General features: G+C 47.1%; 1 protein-coding gene across 1 annotated transcript in view; it reads left to right on the forward strand.

Annotated features, from left to right (window-relative positions):
* Nucleotides 1-17,098: 17,098 nt before the first annotated feature.
* Gucy2c (guanylate cyclase 2C) overlaps nucleotides 17,099-20,396 on the forward strand; it is a 71,133-nt gene continuing 67,835 nt past the window's right edge. The window contains exon 1 of the mRNA XM_027429909.2: nucleotides 17,099-17,315. Coding sequence (XP_027285710.1) covers nucleotides 17,099-17,315 — 217 coding nt within the window. The remainder of the gene's footprint in view (nucleotides 17,316-20,396) is intronic.

The following is a 20,396-nucleotide window of genomic DNA, read 5'->3' on the forward strand; positions in this document are numbered from 1 at the left end:
AACAATTGTACCTTCCATGATTTCTAACATTCTTCCATGTTCACTGAGGGCTTTTTAACTTCATTTAGGAGCCCGAATTGGCCCCCTCTCTGAGATGAGTACACGTCTGTTTGTGTTGCCCCAGGAAGTGACAAAATAGAGCTGTGAGTCTGGCTGGGGCTACCTGGGATCAAAGTGAAGGAAAGTTATGGAGATGGGCAGATTTTGTTCTTGAAAACCATCTTAAATGAAAACAACTGACATTCATGGGTCTTGACTAGAATAACATGCATTTTACCATACTCAAAGACATATTTATTTGAGCTGTATTTGAAATCTGTTTGTATGTTTTCTTTCACTGAGATGTTTTCCTCCATATTATTGAATGTTTTTTTTAAAGAAGCTATTCTAGAATCAAAGTCATAATAAAACCAAAGAAATCATTCTTTTCATCTAGATTTTTGTTAGTAACGGGAAGATGATGTTAAAAAATTAAGAACAGATATAGGGAGAGATGATCCGTAGTCCATAAGGTTAAGATATCATTATTCAGATAAACACCAGCCAAACGCAAGCCAGAGTGTGCCAGGAGCAGCATGGCAGACAGGTCAGACAGAAGGGACCCCATGTGCCCTGCAGCCCCTTAAAAGCCTATCCTGACCTCACCTTGACCACGCCCTGATAGGCGTGGTCCAGCACATATAGCCAGCCCTTAGGAGGCGTGGTTACGGTGTCTCCCTACAAACAGGGGCTGGAGAGATGGCTCAGCACCCACATGGCAGCTCACAACTGTCTGTAACTCCAATTCTAGAAATCTTCTGACCTCTGCAGGTACCAGGCATACGTGTTGCACAGACATACATGCAGGCAATATACTGATACACATAAAAGAGTAGAAAATCTGAAAATAAAAATAAATCTTAAAAATAATTTATTCCACATCACAGATTTTTGTCATGACTAGTGAATTTTATAGAGCACTTAGACTATTTGGGGCCCTTGGTAAATACTGTATATTCTTATTCCCATATTAATAAAATGGCAAGCTACTTGCAGTCTTAGGAAGAATAGCAATTTGACTCAGTATTTTTTTTTTTTTTTTTTTTTTTTTTTTTTTTTTTTTTGAGACAGGGTTTCTCTGTGTAGCTTTGGAGCCTATCTGGCACTCGCTCTGGAAACCAGGCTGGCCTCGAACTCACAGAGATCCGCCTGCCTCTGCCTCCGGAGTGCTGGGATTAAAGGTGTGTGCCACCAACGCCCAGCCTTGATTCAGTATTTTTAAAATGTCTGTTGGGCACTGTGTGGGAAACGAGTTGTGAGAGACAGAAGCCAAAGCAGGGAGAGCAGCGAGGAGGCTCTGACCACATCCTGGGTGAGAGCATTCTGTGGGCTGGAATGTCAACAGGAAAGAGGCACAGATGAGGCAGTTTTAGAAGTATCCCCTCTGCAGAGCCACCAAGCCCTCTGAACAGAAGCAACTCGGGGAAGGAAAGGGTTTATTTGACTTACATTTCTAGGTCATAGTGTTGATTCCCTGGCTTCTTCCTCTCCCGGGTCCTGGGCAACATGGCCCTGTTCCTGCTACCGACTCCTTTCCTCCCACCCCAGTGGTTTCTCCTCATCGCCCGCCTGTCACTCCACACCAGCCCTCTCCTGGGCCTGGGACTTCTCCTTAGGGAATTGTTCCTGGTGGCTGGGTCTCTGATCCTAGGGCTCTCTCCCTGCCTGCCAGGAGATCGCTCTTCTCTGGGAGACCTTCCCTCGTCCCCAGATCCATCTTTGACAGGTGATTGCTCCTCGCTGACAGCTCAAAGGGTGTCAAAGGCTGAGTTGTGCATAAGGACTCTGCACGCAGAAACCATGTGGAGCTGGAGCGGCGCGGAGCTGGGCCAACAGCAGCTCCATGACTCCAGCTTCAACAGCCCCAACTACAGAGACTCCTTCTAAACCATTCCCGTTCCCTTTATAAGCAAGCACTTCCCGCCTGTTCTCTCTCTTTCCATTTCTGCTCCGGATCCGCCAACACCTACCCCTCCCTTTGCTCCCTTTCCCAATAAACTCCATGTGGGTTTGTTGAGTTTGGTGGATCTTGTTTCATCGCCCGAAGCTGCAGCAAAGAACAACACACCATCCATCATTGAGAGAAGTCAGGGCGGGAATCCAAGTAGAAGCTTGAAGCAGAATCCTGCTTACTGACAGCCCAGGACCACCCGCCTAAGGATAGTGGTGCCCGCAGTGGCTGGCCCCTCCTACACAAATTAACAATTGAGATAAAGCCACAAAGACCCAGATACTGGCCAGTCTGATTTGGCAATTCCTTGGTGGAGGCTTTCCTCTGAGAAGCTGCTAGGCTGTGTCAAGATGACAGTTAAAGCTAAGACAGATAGTGCAGCTTGAGAGAGGAGAAAGGCAGAGGGGTAAGTAGTCTGGGGCCCTGTTCTGGGCACGCTGCACGTCCCCATAGAGATGTCACCACACATCAGGTTCCTTGTTGTTGTTGTTGTTAAATTGGTTTAAGAATTATTTTTATCCTATGTGTACGGTCATTTTGTTTTGCTTATATATAATATGTGCATATATACACATAGTGCACAGATATAAGTGTGTAAGCTCCAGTGTGTGTGAGTGCGTGTGTGAGTGTGTATATGTGTGTGTGAGTGTGTGTATGTGTGTGCACATTCTCACTCTCGAGCATGTGTGTGTGTGCAGTGCCCACCGAGGCTAGAAGAGGGCATCTGATCCCCTGGAGCTGGCTGGAGCTATAGACTGTTGTGAGGTGTCTTGTGGGTTTAGATTCAGGAAGGGACCATAAGGTTCAAGATATAAACTTAAGATCAAATTACAAAGAGGCATTGTTCCTAGAAAAAAAAGTGAAAACGGCTACTGGTGCAAACCTGTAGCTCTTATTTTTTATTTCTAAAATGGTTTTTGTTATTTTTCACATAAGCTAAAGAGAGCAGTACAAAGTATATCATCATAGCCTTACTTAGCCCACATTTACGTCATTTTCCCTGCCCTGTTTGGTGTCTTATATTCCTGCTATCCTTTACAGTATCAGATTGTCTTCATTTCTTCCAATCTTCTTCACTTTGTTATTTAAGCTGAGTTAATATCATGTCTTCGGAGCCAATCCCAGACCGGCAGTCTCCAGATCCTCTCCATAGAAAGTTCCAAGGGAAAGATTCTGAAACATGCCAGAACTAGTGGAAACACCGGCTCAACCACTCACCGCTGTGTGAGGCTCAGTCACTCACCACTGTGTGAGTTTCCTTCCTCCATAAAACAAGGAGAGGATAATAAAACCAGCTGAAATGCAACTGGGAAAGTTAAACAAGATGCTAGGTGGCAGAAGCCTGTTGTGAGCAGTAGGAGATCAGGAATCACTGAGGTTAAAGCCACCTGACACAGCAAGGTCTTCCCCCACACGCCCGCCCGCCTGAGGCACTTTTGTGATCTTCCAGCTCTTACTGAGTTCCTGGTGGATGTTCGGTGAGTGGAAGATGTTGGTTTTCACACTCTTGAACTTTCACATTCTCTTCGACCTCCACGGCCCTCTGGGCACGTCCAGCTCTTATCTTTAGAGCTAGCACTTTCTGTTTTCAGTACAGACTCCCCGTTCTCCTCAAAGATACACGTGTAGGTAGCAATGCTGTTGTAACCTAGGCAAACCTGACCCCACTTCTCGCCCCTCTGCCCACGGCTTACCCTGGCCCTCTGCCCGCTTCCCTCCCTCTCTTTCCGCCATCTCGCTGAGGAGGCAGACAGATCCCTGTCTGTTCTGTCTCTACCCTGCCCCTTTTCTCTCTTCTCTCTCTCTCTCTTCCCCCAAACTCGCTTCCCAATAAAACTTCCTTTCCATGTAAGTTCTGCCTAAGGGCGTGTTTGTCTCCCACCATGGGATCCTCCGTGGTCCCACCCCACACTCTATTATAACAAATGCGAAGCCAGGAGGCTAGGTCCAATAGATCCACCAAGTCAAATCTTGTCCTACCATGAGACCTTACCAGTTTCATGATTTTCCTCCATCAGAATTTCCTGAGCTTCCCAGGTTCTCCCAGCCCCAGCCCCCTCATCCCCCACCCCTAACCCCACGCCCACTCCCAAAACCCCAGTCCCACCCCTCATCCCCCACCCCCTCCCCTCAGCATTGTCTCCACCTGACACACCCTTCCCCACCCTGGTACAGTGGATTAAAACTCTGGCCACCACACTAGGTCAGTTGTGCCCCTGAGCTGATCACCACCTTCTCTTTGTATATTCTGTATTCTGACTGGAGTTGCTCCCCCCGCCCCCGAGTGGATACATCACCCCCGGGGACTGTACATCTGGGACAAGGAGCAAAAGCAGAGTCGGGCTCACTGCCATCGAGTCCTCCTTTTTAAAGTCAAATTCATTAAAGTGCGAAGCTATTTTGGTGTTCCTTGACATCCCTCTCTCCAGAGCTCATAAGACTTGGAAAACCACCGAGGCTTTTCTGTGGAGTGGTAGGTACACAGCAAGAACACACGAGAAAACTGACAACAGAGACCTACTTGATGTGGCTCAGAATGCTACTGGGAGAGAGTAAGACAGGGATGCAGGTCTCGTGCGCGCGCATGCGCGCACACACACACACACACACACACACACACACACACACACACACACACACACACCGACTTATACCCAAGCACGAAGGAGCCAAAGTGAGAAATAATGAAAGCATACTCGAGTAAGTGAGGAGGCTTACGATCTGCCTGAGGGTGTGAGGGTGACGGGTACCCAGTCTCAGCATCTTTGCCCGTGGAGGTGGGGTGCCAGCCGAGTCTGTGCCTCTCTCCTCTCACGTACCATACTTCTGTTCGTCCTGTCTCCTCGTAAGGTTAAGTCTACACCTTGGGGTGGGAGTTTTACTGTCTTAATGAGATAGAGGTTGCACAAGGTGATTTTTCTAGGATTCCACTATTGTCTTAAACCAGCTGCCAATTAAATATCTTAAAATCTATTTAAATGTATCGCTTATAACCAGTTGTTTTCCTCGTTTCCCTTCGACTCCCACGGTCCCCTAATTCCTGCAGGCTTCTTGACCATGCAGTGTTTGAAGACGGATCCCACCTCATTTATGGTTTCTTTGCCTTCTTCCATCCCTTGCTGTTCCTCTGAGCTTGGAAGCTGAATTGTCTCATTATGGCCTATGTTCTTCCATTTTCTCAGAGTAAAAACAAGACCATGCACCCCCAGCCTCAGATGGAACCCCCCCTCCCCGGGCTGCTCTCAAGCCACTGGCAGCTCCCACACTTGATTTGGGGACATCAGAGCTGCTGTGTGTAGACAGAGCGATGTGTACCAACCTGGCTTCGTTTCTCCTGAGGTAGTGATCTGTTTACTACTACATCCTGTCTCCTATAAAATGCATAAGTGATGGTAAAATCCAACAGCTTGGAAAAACAATCAAATCAGCATTATGGCCATCGCACCTACTATTTTTATACGAGTGTTTCAATCTGCCTATGCGGCTTTCTTGGTGACTGAAATTAAAAACTTTAAATGCATTTTATTTATTCAGAGAGGGAAAGAGAACATGAATTTGCAGAGACACAGTGTGTGTGTGTGTGTGTGTGTGTGTGTGTGTGTGTGTATCAGAGGACAACTTGAAAGAGTCTGTTTTCTTCTACAATATCGGTGTGAGAGTTCAATGCCGTCATCAACTGAGCTCTTTATCAATTGCCCGCTCTGGAATAGCTTTTTAACTCACATCTTGCCCTATCTTTGTTTCTTAATCTTTTTTTTTTTTCCCAAGACAGGGTTTCTCTGTGTAGCTTTGGAGCCTATCCTGGCACTCGCTCTGGAGACCAGGCTGGTCTCGAACTCACAGAGATCCGCCTGCCTCTGCCTCCCAAGTGCTGGGATTAAAGGCGTGTGCCACCAACGCCCGGCTTGTTTCTTAATCTTTTAAAGATATATTTAATTTTTAAAACTATAAGGGTTCATGACTAATTGTGTAGGCAGAGTTTCTCTGTGTCTCAGCAGCTGTTCCCCCAAATAAACAGAGACCTAATATTAATTATAAATGCCCGGCCAATAGATCAGGCTTGTTGCTAGCTAACTCTTGCATTTTAAATTATCCATATTTCTTAGTTACCCTCTGCCACGTTGCAGTACCTTCTTTCAACACAGCACATTCATCCTGCTTCTCTCTGCCTCTGCTTGAGACTCCTGAGACTCTGCCTGTAGCACGAGTTCTAACTGGTCTTAGTAATAAAAACCCAGAGTCAGATATCTGAATGCTGAAGGTCAGAGAAGTAAAGGAGCCAACCACAAGAGAGACCTCTCACCTCTACTGAAATCTTAGAGCAAAGGGACAATCCTGGTCCCTATGAATCCTCACAATGAATGTGAAGAGCTTCTGTCCTCTCCTGCCTTACATTCCTCTCTCCACCCAGCCATATCACTCCTGTCTACACTTCCCCAGTGCTGGGATTAAAGGTGTGAGCCTCCACCACCTGGCTCTGTTTCTCTTTTAGACTGGATGAATTTCCTGTATCCCAGGGTATCCTTGAACTCACAGAGATTCACCTGCCCCTGCCTCTTGAGTGATGGGATTAAAGGTGTGTGCCACCACTGCCTGGCCTCTATGGCTAACTAGTAGCTAGCGCCACTACTGATCCTCAGGCAAGCTTTATTTGTTAAAGCACAAACAAAATGTCACCATATCTACCCTTCTTCCTCCCAGCATCCTCTGTCTGGCTGTCCTGCCTATACCTCCTGCCTGGCTACTGGCCAGTCAGCTCTTTTATTAAACCAATCAGAAGGTTCCTTGGCAAAGACTCATCTTCACAGTGCACAAGAAGATTATTCCATAACACAAGTGTGCAGGTGCCTGTGGAGGCCAGAGATGTCAAATCCCTCTGGAGCTGGGTGTAGAAATGGCTGTGAGCTGCTTGACATGGGTTCTGGGATCCAAACTCAGATCCTTCTCGAGAGCAGCATGTACTCCTCTCTGCTGAGCCATCTCTCTCCCACCCCCACCATCATTTCTTGAGTAAGACTGAAATTTCTTCCCACTATTACTCTGTTACTCTGGAGTTGGCATTTTTTCCGAAACTTTCAGTTAAATCAGCTTCAGCTGAATACACTTTAAATTAAAATTGCAGGCAATACAGCTACTTTGCACCCAGGAAGGAGAAATTAATTCCGCTGTTTAAAGGGGGCTTAAAGAATACCAACGACAGTGGAATTGGGGATGAGGCTCAATGGGTAGACTGCTTCCCCATCGTGCATTAAACCCTGGGTTCCATCCCAGCACTACACAAGCCAGATGTGGTGTGACAAGCCTTTAATTCCAGCTGTCTGTGAACAGTTCAAGATCACCCTTGGCCAGCCTGAAATACATGAGACTGTCTCCAAGGAGGAGGAGGGGATGATTCACTAAACACCTACTGAGCACCAAGTACTTCAAAATACTGTGCTTTAACTGAATTAATACAAACTTCCTGCCTGAGATCTGCTCACCTCCCCTAGCAGCTCTGGTATTTCTAGAAGCCACTAGGCACATCTTGAAGCTTCTCCAATGAGCCTACTTCTGCTGTGTCCTGCCATGGCTCGCTGAGCAGGAGGATCTCCAGAGGACACCTCTGCCACAAGAAGGGGCCAATTGGTGCTATGCTATAGTCCCCCCTTGAGTGATGACATAGCTTGTCCAGTTCCTGACACTGGAATCTCAAAGTGACAAAGCAGATGGAAATCTTGGAGCAAGTGGGGACTGTCACCTTCTGTGTGTGGATAGAGCCTGTTAGATGCAAAGATAACTATGATTTAGCATCCACGAAGCACTCTGTCAGGTCATTCCTCCGGGGTTTTGCTGTTGATTAAATTGCAGGCTCTGTCCTCCCCGAGGACTGTGGCATTCATCTACAGAGCTGGACTAGAGGCAGATTTGCATCATTTGGCAATTGAGTGCAATAGTTCAGTGTTTGGCTGTTTCCCTGGGAAACAGTGAATTGCCTCCCAGGTGGCACCTCAGCCTCACACAAATGGCTTCTCTCTGAGTAAATCCCATTTGCCACCTGGCTCACCTGCCCACGTCCAAACTCCAGCACCAGCTGTGGCTTCATATTCAAGCTGTCCAATGTGCTAGAATAGACATTAGATTCACCTTGGAAAGCAGAGATCTGAACACTGGCAAATTTCGGCAACCTGCTGCCATTCATACGCTTAGCAAACAGCCAAATAAGGGTCAAGTCCCACATCTCACGTTACATTTATTAAGGATGTCAAGCTGCCTTCTGGAGCTTTGAAAAGTTCCTCACTGTCCCAAGACACACCGCACCATCCTGATGCTTTCCTTGCAGCTGCAGACACCTTCTAAGAATGCATCACTGATGGCTTCTTCACTGCGTCCCTCAGCTGCCCTTTAGTAACCGAGAAAGTAATCCTTAATTAGCTCCAGGGGACAAGAGCTAAAGCGAAACCTGGCTTTCCCACAAGCAGGCCAAGACCTCACCAGGACTGAAGGATCATGCCAGCTGACTTCGTCAATGAAGTCCATATCCCTGTTTCCTTCTGTCCTGTTGGAGGTAAGAACAATAGAGCTATTTGCAAGACCCAGGGATCTTTATTACAGCTAAATGACATCACGGCTGCCTCCAACTTACACTTACCGTAGTACATGAACACAGCCAGCTGAGTAGAGAGGAGGCAGGAGGAGGGAGCACCAACAGAAGGACGGAGTTCGGGAGACTTCACAGTGACCCATGGCAGGTGCAGCAATCACGGCATCAGCTCTGCCAAGGCGTGCATGGACGCTGCACAGGACGGAACTGTGAAGGCGAGGCAGACATTGCTCACAGGATACATAGAGGATTTTCCTAGAACAGAGGGAAGGGAGAATCTAGGAAACAGACCACCAAGGGGAAGAGACAAGCCTTTCATCCTGAAACACCACGGGCACAGGTGCTGGCCTCGATGCACAATGCTGACCAATAAGAATATTTGGTTGTTTGTCCCTTGCTACTGATTTAGATAAGACTCCTCCATAATATTCCAAAACTCACCAGAATCCTACGGGTCATCTTCAATATTTTTTATTAAACCGCTAGTCTTGGTTGAAATGCATTGTTGCTATTTATTAATATTTTAGCATACAAAATAATGGGTTTCATCTATCTATCATCTGTGTATCTATACGTATTCTGCCTTAATCATGTCAGCCCCCACATTCGTTCATGCTATGCACCTATACAGACCACCTGCAGGGCCCTCGATACCTATGTCTGTTCAGAGAGATAAAACATACTTCCTTAGGGAGATACAAACAAGCTCTTGTTTATTTCACACACCGGTTCTTCAGTGTCATCAGACTCCAGACCAGGGGGTCTCCTTGGCCAGTTTTGTCTGGGTGGATCCCAGCCTCTCGCTGTTCTGCTGTTTCTACTCTGTCCTCGCCTCCATCTGCCTGGATAGTCCCCGGGAATTCTTAAATTTCCCTTTTTTGTTATATAAAAATGTTAGGTTTGTATATCTAATTCGGAAAGTTTGCGTGTCCAGCCCAGGTGTGGTGGCACAAACTTGTAATTCCAGCACTTGAGAGGTAGAGACAGAGCAATTGGGAGGTCAAAGCCACCCTCAGCTATGTAGGAAGTAAGCCTGAACTACATTAGACCCTATCTTCCTACCACCTAAGGAAGGAAGGAAGGAAGGAAGGAAGGAAGGAAGGAAGGAAGGAAGGAAGGAAGGCTGCATGTCTAAACCTAAACTGGCATTAGGCTTCCCTATGTAATTCGTATGTAAAAATAAGTGTTTCCTCCACAGAAAACATAAATTTGTTAATGTGGGAATTGCAGCTAGGCATGGGGCCTAATGTTTGTAATCTGAGTACTAGAGAGGTTGGGGCAGGAGGATCTCAAGTTCAAAGCTAGCCTGGGCTACAGAGTCAGTTCAGGTCCAGTCTAGGAAAGTTAGCTAAGACCTGTCCTAAACTTTATTATTTGAAATAAATAAAAGGGTTAGGGGTATAGCTCAGAGGTACAGCATCCATGAGGCCCTATGTTCAACCACCAGTAAATGAGTGAGTGAATAAACGGATGAGTGGATGAATGAAAAAATAGGTAAAACTAGCAAATTTGAGTGCAGCAGGAGCCTTAGTAAGCACACAATGTATATGGAAGGAACAAAAACCCAGGCATCCCTGGCTACAAGCCGGCATTGCCCGTTGTGGCAATGAGTCTATCAGGCAATCAGCTAAGAAGCCTTCACCAGAGCATTCTTCCTCTACAGGTTCGGAGCAGATCTCTTACATGGTACTCACCACAGAGTCATCAAGTTTTCCTTTCATCATTCTTGAGGATTCTGGACTGAACAATTGTGCCCTTCAGGTGCAAATATGGGAGGGGCATTGCAGCAGAAAGCTCCTCCTTCTCATGATTTGCCCAAAATAAGCAATACCAAATGCAGGTGGTTTGCCCAGCACAGCCCCCATGCGGAGCCCTGTGCTGTTTCCTCCTATGGCTGCTTTGTGGCCCATAGATGGCTGTCTATTGTATGTGATCTCATATTAGTGGGAAGGGAAGAGGTCTCTGTGGACACTGGTCTGCTCTTGAGCCTCCATCCCTGTGATGTAAGCACCTCCCAAAGGCCCCAGTGCCTGACATCATCACCTTGAATATCAGGGAGGTAAACTTGCAGGACACAGAACACACTGCTGTCAAACACCCCAACCCACTGTTCTACTGTCTAGTTCTGACCTTGAAACTCTCTCAGCACGACCTACCTCCCTTAATTACTACCTTCGTGTTAACAGTTTTACAACATAAAGACATACAATTTAGTCTTAAAGGATTCAGGGGAAAATATTATCTTGGTCTTTCACATTTGAAGTTCTTGTCCCAGTAATGCATTATCTCCAGAGGATTCCAGAACTGCCTCTACTGGTTGTCATTCTTTAGCTTCCCCTTTTGCTGCTCACTGCCCTTTGCATTTGATCAGCCCCTGGCATGGCTTTCCTTCACACTTGTAATTTCCAGGAGAAATTTTTTTAAAAAAATTAGTTTATGCGTCCACTCATCTCCTGCCTCAAAAAGTGAGAAGGGCAATGGATTAATGAAAACAAGCCCAGTAACTCATGAGCAAGGGCTTCTCCAGATGAATGCGTGCTTCCTATAGCCTGTGATCATTTTCCAGACATCCACCAAAACGGTCATTTTGTTGCCATGACAACACCTGACAGACACAACTTAAAGAGGAAGGAGGGCAGTACAGTCCATCATGGCGGGGTGGGAAGCTGTGCCACAAAGAGGAGCTCGAGGTGGGATGGCAGGAGCTGATCACATTGTATCAGTACTCAGGAACCAGTCAGAGAATCCCTGGTCTCCATCTACTTTCTCCTTTTTAGTCCATCCAGGGCCCAGGCCGTGGGATGGTAACACTCACTCTGCCAACAGGTCTTCTCTGCTCAGTTAGTCCTCTCAGGACACACCCTTTAAAGACATGCTCAGATGTTTCTAAACGTTCTATCCAGACGTTTCCAGGTGATTCTAAACCCCCACCAAGTAAACAATGAAGATTAACCACCACAAATCCAGGCCTTGCCAACTTGTCACTTTTAAATCATAATATTCCAATCCCATCCCTACAGTCTCACGATCTTATAAAACGAGAGACGGTATCTTTAAATGCCTTAATAATTGCAAAATTGTTCAAAAGACCCAAAGACTCTTGTGAGACTTGCAGCAGCAATCTCTTAACTATAAACCCCCATGTAAAAATCAAGGAGTAAGCTGCACCTCCATTACATTACAAAAATAATTAAACTATTCCCATTGCAACAGGAAAGAATGGGGATCATAGCAAGGACTATCACGCTGACAGGACAACACCAAACCCTACAGCTCCAGGTCCTCTATGGAGAGCTTGTGATGGAATCCCATGAGCTCCAAAAGCCTTGGGTAGCCACGCCCTCGGGCTCATGCGACCTCTCCAATACATCAGCAGCTTTCCTTAGCAGACAGGCCACAGTGCTGGCACCTCCAACACCCTGGGAGTCTCCTCTGCCGCTCAAGCCTCACGTTTCCGGTTTCCTGCAGTGGCCTCTCACAGCCTTCTTGCAGAGAGTCTGACTGTACCACATAGCGCTTGGCCTCAGAGGTTTTCTGGAACCTTGGGGCAAGCCTCCACGACCTCCTTAATCTCATCTTCCACTCCTGTAAAGCCATTTCGGAGCCGGAGGAGGGAACCCTCTCTGGTGGCAGTCCCAGCTGATGCTCTCTTCTGTCAAAGTAATTTGATGACAAGCTGGAGCCGTCTGTAGGTGGGGTCCTGGACTCAGACCACCTGACCGTCCCACTGCAGAGCCAAGTTTCCCTTTATGACTCTAATCCCTTGAATAATACGGCTGCTTTGTGTGAACCCTTCTTGTCTGCGATTTTAAGGTCACTCTTTTTCCTTCCTTCACCAACCGTGCATTTCCCACATTTTTCTTCTGTCTCATTGTAACTCTGACTAAGAGCAGTAAGCCACAACCATGCCACAACCTGACATTATACCGTCTTGAAGTCTCCTCCACCAAGCAACCTGGTGGGCCCTTGCTCTTGAGTTTAGCCTTATGCAAGGCTTCCTTCAGGACCCTGGCAGAGTAAAGTCCGATTCTTCTCTACAGTATTACATAAATGACCTTTACACTCATTCTCAATGGAGGCCCTTTTCCCTTTGAAGCTTCATGAGCCAGGCTTCCACTGACTGAATTTATCTCAGCATTCTGGTCTTCTAGGCTTCCACCACAAAGGCCTTTCTTTAAGTTCTACTTGCAGCGTCCCCAGGGCTTCTGAGGTCAGCAGCTGTGGACTCTCCCACATTCCCTCCACAGACTGGCTCTCAGAGCCTAAGAACCACCTGGTGAGCTTTACCATAGCCATGGCCCTACCTTAGTACCAAGCTTCAGTATTACCTCCGGTCTCATCACTGTAGCAAAATATTGAACCAAGGCAACTCCGGGAAAGAAGAGTTTATTGGCTTGTTAGCTTCAGGGCACAGCCAACCAGAGTGGGACAGGCAGGGTGATGAGAAGAGCTTGAGTTATAACCCAGAGGAGGAGGAGGAGGAGGGTGGAGGAGGGGGGAGGAGGAGGAGGAGGAGGAGGAGGACTTGGGAATCACAGCAGAATCAGTACTGGCACTCCATTCCTTCCTCCTCCCCACTCAGTCTGGGACCCCAGAAAACCACTTCCAAAGTGAGCCTGCCTCCCCAGTTAATCCTTTCTGGAAATGCCCTCCTAGTGGTTTGTCTGCCTTCTAGGTGAATCTAAGTCCCGCCAAGTCAATAAACAAGACTGGCCATCACACACTCTCCAAGTGCCGTGACCACCACCCGTCACGCAGCACAGCCCACTCTACCCTGTAAAATAACCACGGCAGCCTCCCCTTCCATAGTCGCTGAGCCGGCTCCGTGCAGCCTGAGCACCCACTCGCCTTCTGTGGGAGGCTTGGGATTGAACTCACAGGGCTCCACCTCGACCACACCCGCAGCTCCGGCCTTTGGTACTGCGTCTCCTCCAGCATTCCTTCCTCACCAAAGTGCTCTTTCTCCCTTGCTATCCAGTGCCTGTGACCTCTATCCAGTCACCTGTGAACTCAGGGTCACCTGTGCCACACCAGCAAGTGCCTTGTTACGTCTTCACAGATTGTTTTCTACACCCATTGGCTATCCCAGCAGGAAAAAGAGAAGTCTTAGGGATATGGTGCATGGGAGTGCAAAGGTCATAGGTAGGAGTCGTTTCTATCCTAGGTGTTGGGAATGTGGGCACGTGAGTCTTCATTCTGCTCTTATTGTGCGCATGCTCACTGCCTTGTTCTCCCAATCCGCATATTTATCCTTTGTACACTGATGTGCTTTGTCATTTGAAAAGGGTCTTTGGTCTTGACACGACGCAGTCACCACTCTCTGGCCTTTTCTGTGAATTGCTGTGATTGCCCCTCTCCCCATGCATGGAGCCGGCTCCCCTCTAGAGCCCCTGCCTGCTGTTTGTCTCTCCCTCGGGCTTGCTCAGACTCCCAGCTCCTATTCAAATACGCTGCCCTCCACCAGCTCAGTCAGCCGCCCTGAGCTATTCAAATCCGTAGTGCGGAAAGCTCACCGCCTGCCTCAGACGCTGCCATCCGGGTCCCTGCTGCAGGGGCTCCTCCACGTTACTCTCCACCTCACTGGCTCCTCCGTCCTCCCATTCATCTTCCTCACTCCCCTGCAGCACCCACGTCCCTCCTCGTTCACTTGTCTGCTGCTGCTGGGATTCTAGACAGGGTCAGAACTCAGGCTGGCCTTGCCTCACAAACCTCCTCCACCCACCCAATGCCAGGACTGCTGTATACACTATGTCACCCCACCCACCCATGCCGGGACTACTGTATACACTATGCCCCCCACCCACCCAGTGCCGGGACTGCTGTATACACTGTGTCACCCCACCTGCCCAATGCCAGGACTGCTGTATACACTATGCCCCCCACCCGCCCATTGCTGGGAGGATTGTATACACTATGCCCCCCTCCACCTGCCCAATGCCGGGACTGTTGTATACACTGTGTCACTCCACCCACCTAATGCCGGGACTGCTGTATACCACTATACCCAGCTCTTCATTCGGTTTGGCATTGCAGTCTGCCTCCTTGGATAACCCCCCCCCCATTTTTCAGACCCACTAATATTTCATTGTGCCTACCTAGAAATTTTCCACTTCCAAATAGGTCCAGTCACTTACTTTCCTGTGCCTATTGCTAAGCAGTTGAACTTTGCTGGAGAAAAATCATAAAACCGAGTGACAACCGTCAGTGAATTCACAGTCACTAACCTCACTGCTCACAGCTAAACAACCTTATTGGTGTGCCTCATAGTTCCTTCACTCACTCATTACAGGAGTTTTCCAGATTACCCTTTCTCTTTAAGCCTATGGCTACTCAAGCTCGCCTTTAACTCTTACCACATACCGAGCCTCCTCCTTCAGGAGGTGAATTTGTGAGCCCCACCCACAAACCATTGGGGCTCAAAGCCATGTGTCTAGCAGTATACATGTGTTTTAAGTGCCGCATAAAACTGGGTTGTCTTGAGAATCCCTTGCTTCACAGTTTCCTGAACCATCTCTTAATTGGCTCTCCTCATCTATGCCTTCCCCCCTTCTTTCATACCAGCTCTTTCGTATCATTTAACCTAATAGAATACCCCCTGTCCTGAGGTCAGCTTTCCAGTTAGTACTCTGATTCCTCTCCACTTTTGGCAGGAGAGACACTTCTTTTCAACAGCTGAGTAGACTTCTGGAACCAGCCTAGTTTTCAGGTTTGTGGCTAGTGTGAGCAGAGGAGGATGATGAGTACATGGATTTGGGGAGATGGATCAGCAGTTAAAAGGGCTTACTGCTCCTGCAGAAAAGCCAGGTTTGGTTCCAAGCACAGAATCACTGGAACTCTGGATCCGGGGGCGGGGGGGGGGGTCCTGACACTCTCCTCTGGCCTCTGTGGGTACCTGGACGCACATGTTGCAAATAAACTCACGAAGGTACACACACATAGATAAATAAATATATATGCCTGCAGGCCAGAAGAGGGCACCATATCTCATTACAGATGGTTGTGAGCCACTATGTGGTTGCTGGGAATTGAACCCATGACCTCTGGAAGAACAGCCAGCGCTCTTAACCTCTGAGCCATCTCGCCAGTCCCCCCCCCCTTTTTAAAGATTTATTTATTCATTATGTATACAACATTCTACCTCCATATATCATAGATAAATAAATAAATCTTTTTTAAAAATGAGTCCCGTGTAAAGTGCCATTTACTTTTAGTAATCCTATCCCCTGCGGTTTGCTTTAAGGAACATTTCACAAGGTGCTTTTACTTGTAGTAACCATACCTGGACCAAACACCAGAACCAGTTAGGCTAGGTCAAGGGAACCAATGCTAAAAGGGCATCACCTCCTTGACACATGAATGATTTCAAAAGTCACTTGATGGGCTATGGACTTGGCTCAGTAAGTAAGGAGCTTGCACACACCTGTGAGAACTTGAGTTTGGATCCCCAGAACCCACGTGCAGTCAGACACAGCAGTGTGCATATGTAATCCCAGCATGGCCACAGGGGAACTCCCAGGCCAGCTGGTCTACTGGACACAGGTACAAATGAAGAGACCCCGTCTGGAGGTGGAAGACTAGTGCCAACACTAATGGCTGCCCTCTAACCATGTGCACCATGGTATGTCCACAGACACACATAAACATACAGATTTTTTTTAAGTAATTTGATTCATGTAGGGGACTAAGTTACATCCTCAGCATCACAAATTTAAAAAATAAAAAACTCCCCATGTAAAGTCCCCTCTGTGACTTTTAGAATACAACCTAAACCCCCAATGTATTTCCCAGGCTCTTCTCCTGCCCATCCATCTCCTTCAGAGCTCGGCGTAGGGACACGTATGGTCTCAGGGAAGCTTCCTTCACCTTCTAGAAGAGATTATATTAATTTTCCGTGTGTTCCCACATCCTTCTAGAGTTTTCTTCATTGTTGACCTAAGCTATCCACCAGTCCAGTTTGTCTCCCCCATTAGAATGAATGCACGCTCCACAAGGACGTTCATGTAGCCACATCTTTCACGATTATGTCCCCAGAGCCTCGCTACTGTCCCGCGACAAACGGACCCTCGCTGGATGAAGGATGCACAGCCCTTGGCAGCAGGTTTCCATTTGGAGTGCTGATGGGCCATCACGTGTGCTCTTTCCCCAAGCCCTTCGACCTCTATTTTCCATTTCATAAAGCCTGCTATGTAAAATATACTGCTCCCTTCCTCTTTTCCCTCTTCCCAGTGATGTGTCACAAACTGGTGTATTTTTATTGGACGAGGCCCTGGTAATCCTGCTGTTTATAGCTCTGACCTTTCTGTGTGCAAACACACCAAGTGAACTTTGCTTTACCTCCGACCATAATGTACCTGCTAATTACTGGCAGGCAGGCTGAGTCTCACGGGCCCGTGTGACCAGTGTGGCAAGACCAGAAAGGTGTGGGGGGAAGAGAGGACCAACGGACTCTGCTACCGACTGTCCAGAGGGGCTCACTGCATCTCCAGAAGCAATCCACCCCAGGGGCATGGTGCTGAGGTGAGCGGGTCATGAAGACATCACTGCTGGCCTTGGCTGCGTGGTTAACGCTCTTCCAGCCCAGGCAGGCATTCTGGACCTCCCAGATGAGAAAGAACTGCCACAATGGCACCTACCACATCAGCGTCCTGATGATGAACAATTCAGCCTACAAAGAGCCCTTGGAAAACTTGAGCGATGCTGTTAACGAAGGCCTGGCCATAGTGCGCGAGCGCCTGAGTGAAGCCGGTAAGACTGTGACCAAGGATTCCTCCTTTTTCTGTTCCACCCCTTGCTAGGTGTCTGGCAGAGACCTTGCAGACTTTGCCTGGTCGTCTAAACTCCTCTATGTTTATCTCAAAACCCCTTGCTTTCCTTCCTGGGGAGCAGTGCTGGAGTGAGCTTATGGTCCTGCTGGAAGCCAAGTAAAGCCTTCACGGCAGGGACACATGCCACTTAAAACTGGGTCCATTGCCCAGCTGAGATACCATGCTTCCCTTCAGTAGCTGTTCAGGTGCAAGGTGTGGGCTGGCCCTGAGGCCCCAGAGGGTTCCTGGTCAAGAAGGAAGAAACTCATACAGGTATTGAGCTTTTCTCTGCACTTTTTTGTCCACAGCAAGATTTTGCTCTGGCCTATCTCCCATTATCAGATACAGCCAGGACTTTGTTTGCAATCAAATTAATTGTTGTCTTCTTGACTTTATCTTTTACTCATAAAAATCAATTTTTAATTTGACGTAAAACATGTAAAGAAGATATAAAGAAAAAAAAGCAAAAAACCAACAGGAGCTTCATAATAATTTGGCACCATCTGTATATTCTTTCTTGGTGACTTGTTTTGGAGACTATGGTGATCAGTACAGCATAGGGATATCTTGCACCCTCTGGATCATATCATATTATCCCACGAGTGACTTTTGTAGGGCGACATTGCCAGCACAGTAGTCATGCGGATGTTCACAAGGTGTCCCTTAGACTAGACACCACCTAAATCGCCTAATAGACTAGACACCACCTAAATCGCCTAATAGACTAGACACCACCTAAATCGCCTAATAAAGAGTCTCTTTTTTCATTTTTTAATTTAAATTAAAAACAACCTTATTTTACATACCAATCCCAGTACCCTCTCCCTCCCATCCTCCTACTCTCCTCTCCTAAAGAGTCTCTTGTAGAAAAATATCTAGTTGTTTTTAGTTCCTAATTGTGATTATTTTCACAATACTACAAACCTTTTTCTTATAAATATCTTTCTCCATTCTCTGAGACTATATTACCATACGTAGAATTACTAAGTCAGTAAGTACTTGATCCATCCTAATGGTTACTTTGTGTCTTGAAGATGGCGTATATTCATTTCTGTTTAAATTCGCTTGGGGTTGAGAGCAACAGTCATATATCCATAAGAACTTACTTCTGTGCATGTATGTCATTTTCCCAGTTGTTTCCAAACTAGATTCAGATGCACATGAACCTGTCTGATCCAGACCTGTAATAGAACTAGGAGGCTGTGTAATAACATGTACATGTTTACTGAGAGGCAGTGTGGTCCAGTGGGAAGGACGCTGAGTTTGAAATCTAAGAACTTGGGTTAAGATTCTCTGTGTAACCCTGGGTGTTAAGCATCTCTATCTCTCTGAGACTTCATTTGTTTCCTGAGTATCTGTCACGTGCCAGGGAAGTTCTGGAGAGTTCCATTACACCATCTCCTCAGTAACTGCAACTCTGTGGGGTTGCCATGGCAGACACTGATTAAACAGCAGAAGTCAATCGTTCTATGTAAGGGCCATTTAAATGAGATGTAGGTCCATTTCTGGTTGAGTCCCATGAGTGCGTCATACTTGCGCTGTAAATGACCCACCATCAGCTACTCTTTTCATTAAGACAAAGCAACGGGATATTGTCAGCAGCAATGATTCCCATTCTGATAGAACTTGGTTCGTATTCCTGACTATTTACCCGAAGCGAGTCACCTAACTTCACTGAAGCTCAGTTTCGTCTCCTAGAAAACCAGGATGAATGGCAGTCACGGCCTGTGGGTAAAGTGTGGATGAGAAAACCTACGGAAGTACTTCTGGCACTGGAACACACCAGCACTCAGTAAACGGCAGTTGTTTGTGGCACCTTTGCGAATAGTATTGATGGCATTAAGAGAACATGTTGCCTGGCACATCAAACAATCAGTGAAGGGTATTGGTTCCCATCTTGGTATCTAAGTTCATGCAGCCTGAATTTGAAACTCTGCCCCACTACTTAGTCATTGAGTGATGTTTCACACACTCATCTCATTTTATTTATTAATTTAATTTTTACATTCCAATCCCTGTTCCCCCTGCCTCCTTCCCACCCACTCCCTACACTTCCCCCTCCTCCAATCTGCTCCATGGAGAGGGTAAGGCCTCTCCTAGGAAATCTACTAAGTCGGTCCCATCATCTAGTTGAGGCAGGACCAACCCGCACACCCCTGTGTCTAGGCAGAGCAAGGTACCTCTCCATATAGAATGGGCTCCACTAAGTCAGCTTGTGCATTAGTGTTAGATCTTAGACACAGTGCCAGTGGCCTCATATATTGTTCCAGTCACACCATTGTCACCTACATTAAGGGAGTCTAGTTCGGTCTTATGCAGGTTCCCCATTTGTCAGACCTAAATCATTGATCTCTCACTAACTTCCGGTCAGCTGATTCTGTGGCTTTCCCCAGCATGGTCTTGACTCCTTTGTTCATATTATTGCTCCTCCATCACTTTGATTGTATTCCAGGAGCTTGGCCCATTGGTTGGTTGTGGATTTCTGCATCTGCTTCCACCTGTTTCTGGAAGAGGGTTCAAGCATCTCTGGGGTTGTGGATTGTAGGCTGGGTATCTTTTGCTTTATGTCTGGTATCCACTTATGAGTGAGTACATACTATATTTGTCTTTCTGGTTTTGGGTTACCTCTTAGGATGGTTTTTTCTAGTTGTGTTCATTTGTCTTCGAATTTTAGGATGTCATTGTTTCTTACCACTGAGTAGTACTCCATTGGGTAAATATACCACATTTTCCTTATCCATTCTTCAGTTGAGGGGCATCTAGGCTTTGTCCAAGATCTGGCTATTACAAATAATGTTGCTATGAACATAGCTGAGCAAATGTCCTTGTGGTGTGAATGTGCCTCCTTAGGGTATATGCCCAACAGTGGTATTGCAGGGTCTTGGGGTAGGTTGATCCCTAATTTTCTGAGAAATCACCATACTGATTTCCACAGTAGCTGTACAGTAAGTTGGCACTCCCACCAGCAGTGGAGGAGTATTCTCCTTTCTCCACATCCTCTCCAGCATAAGCTGTCATTGGT

Source organism: Cricetulus griseus, chromosome 8, assembly GCF_003668045.3.
Source record: "Cricetulus griseus strain 17A/GY chromosome 8, alternate assembly CriGri-PICRH-1.0, whole genome shotgun sequence".
In the NCBI taxonomy this organism is placed as follows: Eukaryota; Metazoa; Chordata; class Mammalia; order Rodentia; family Cricetidae; genus Cricetulus; species Cricetulus griseus.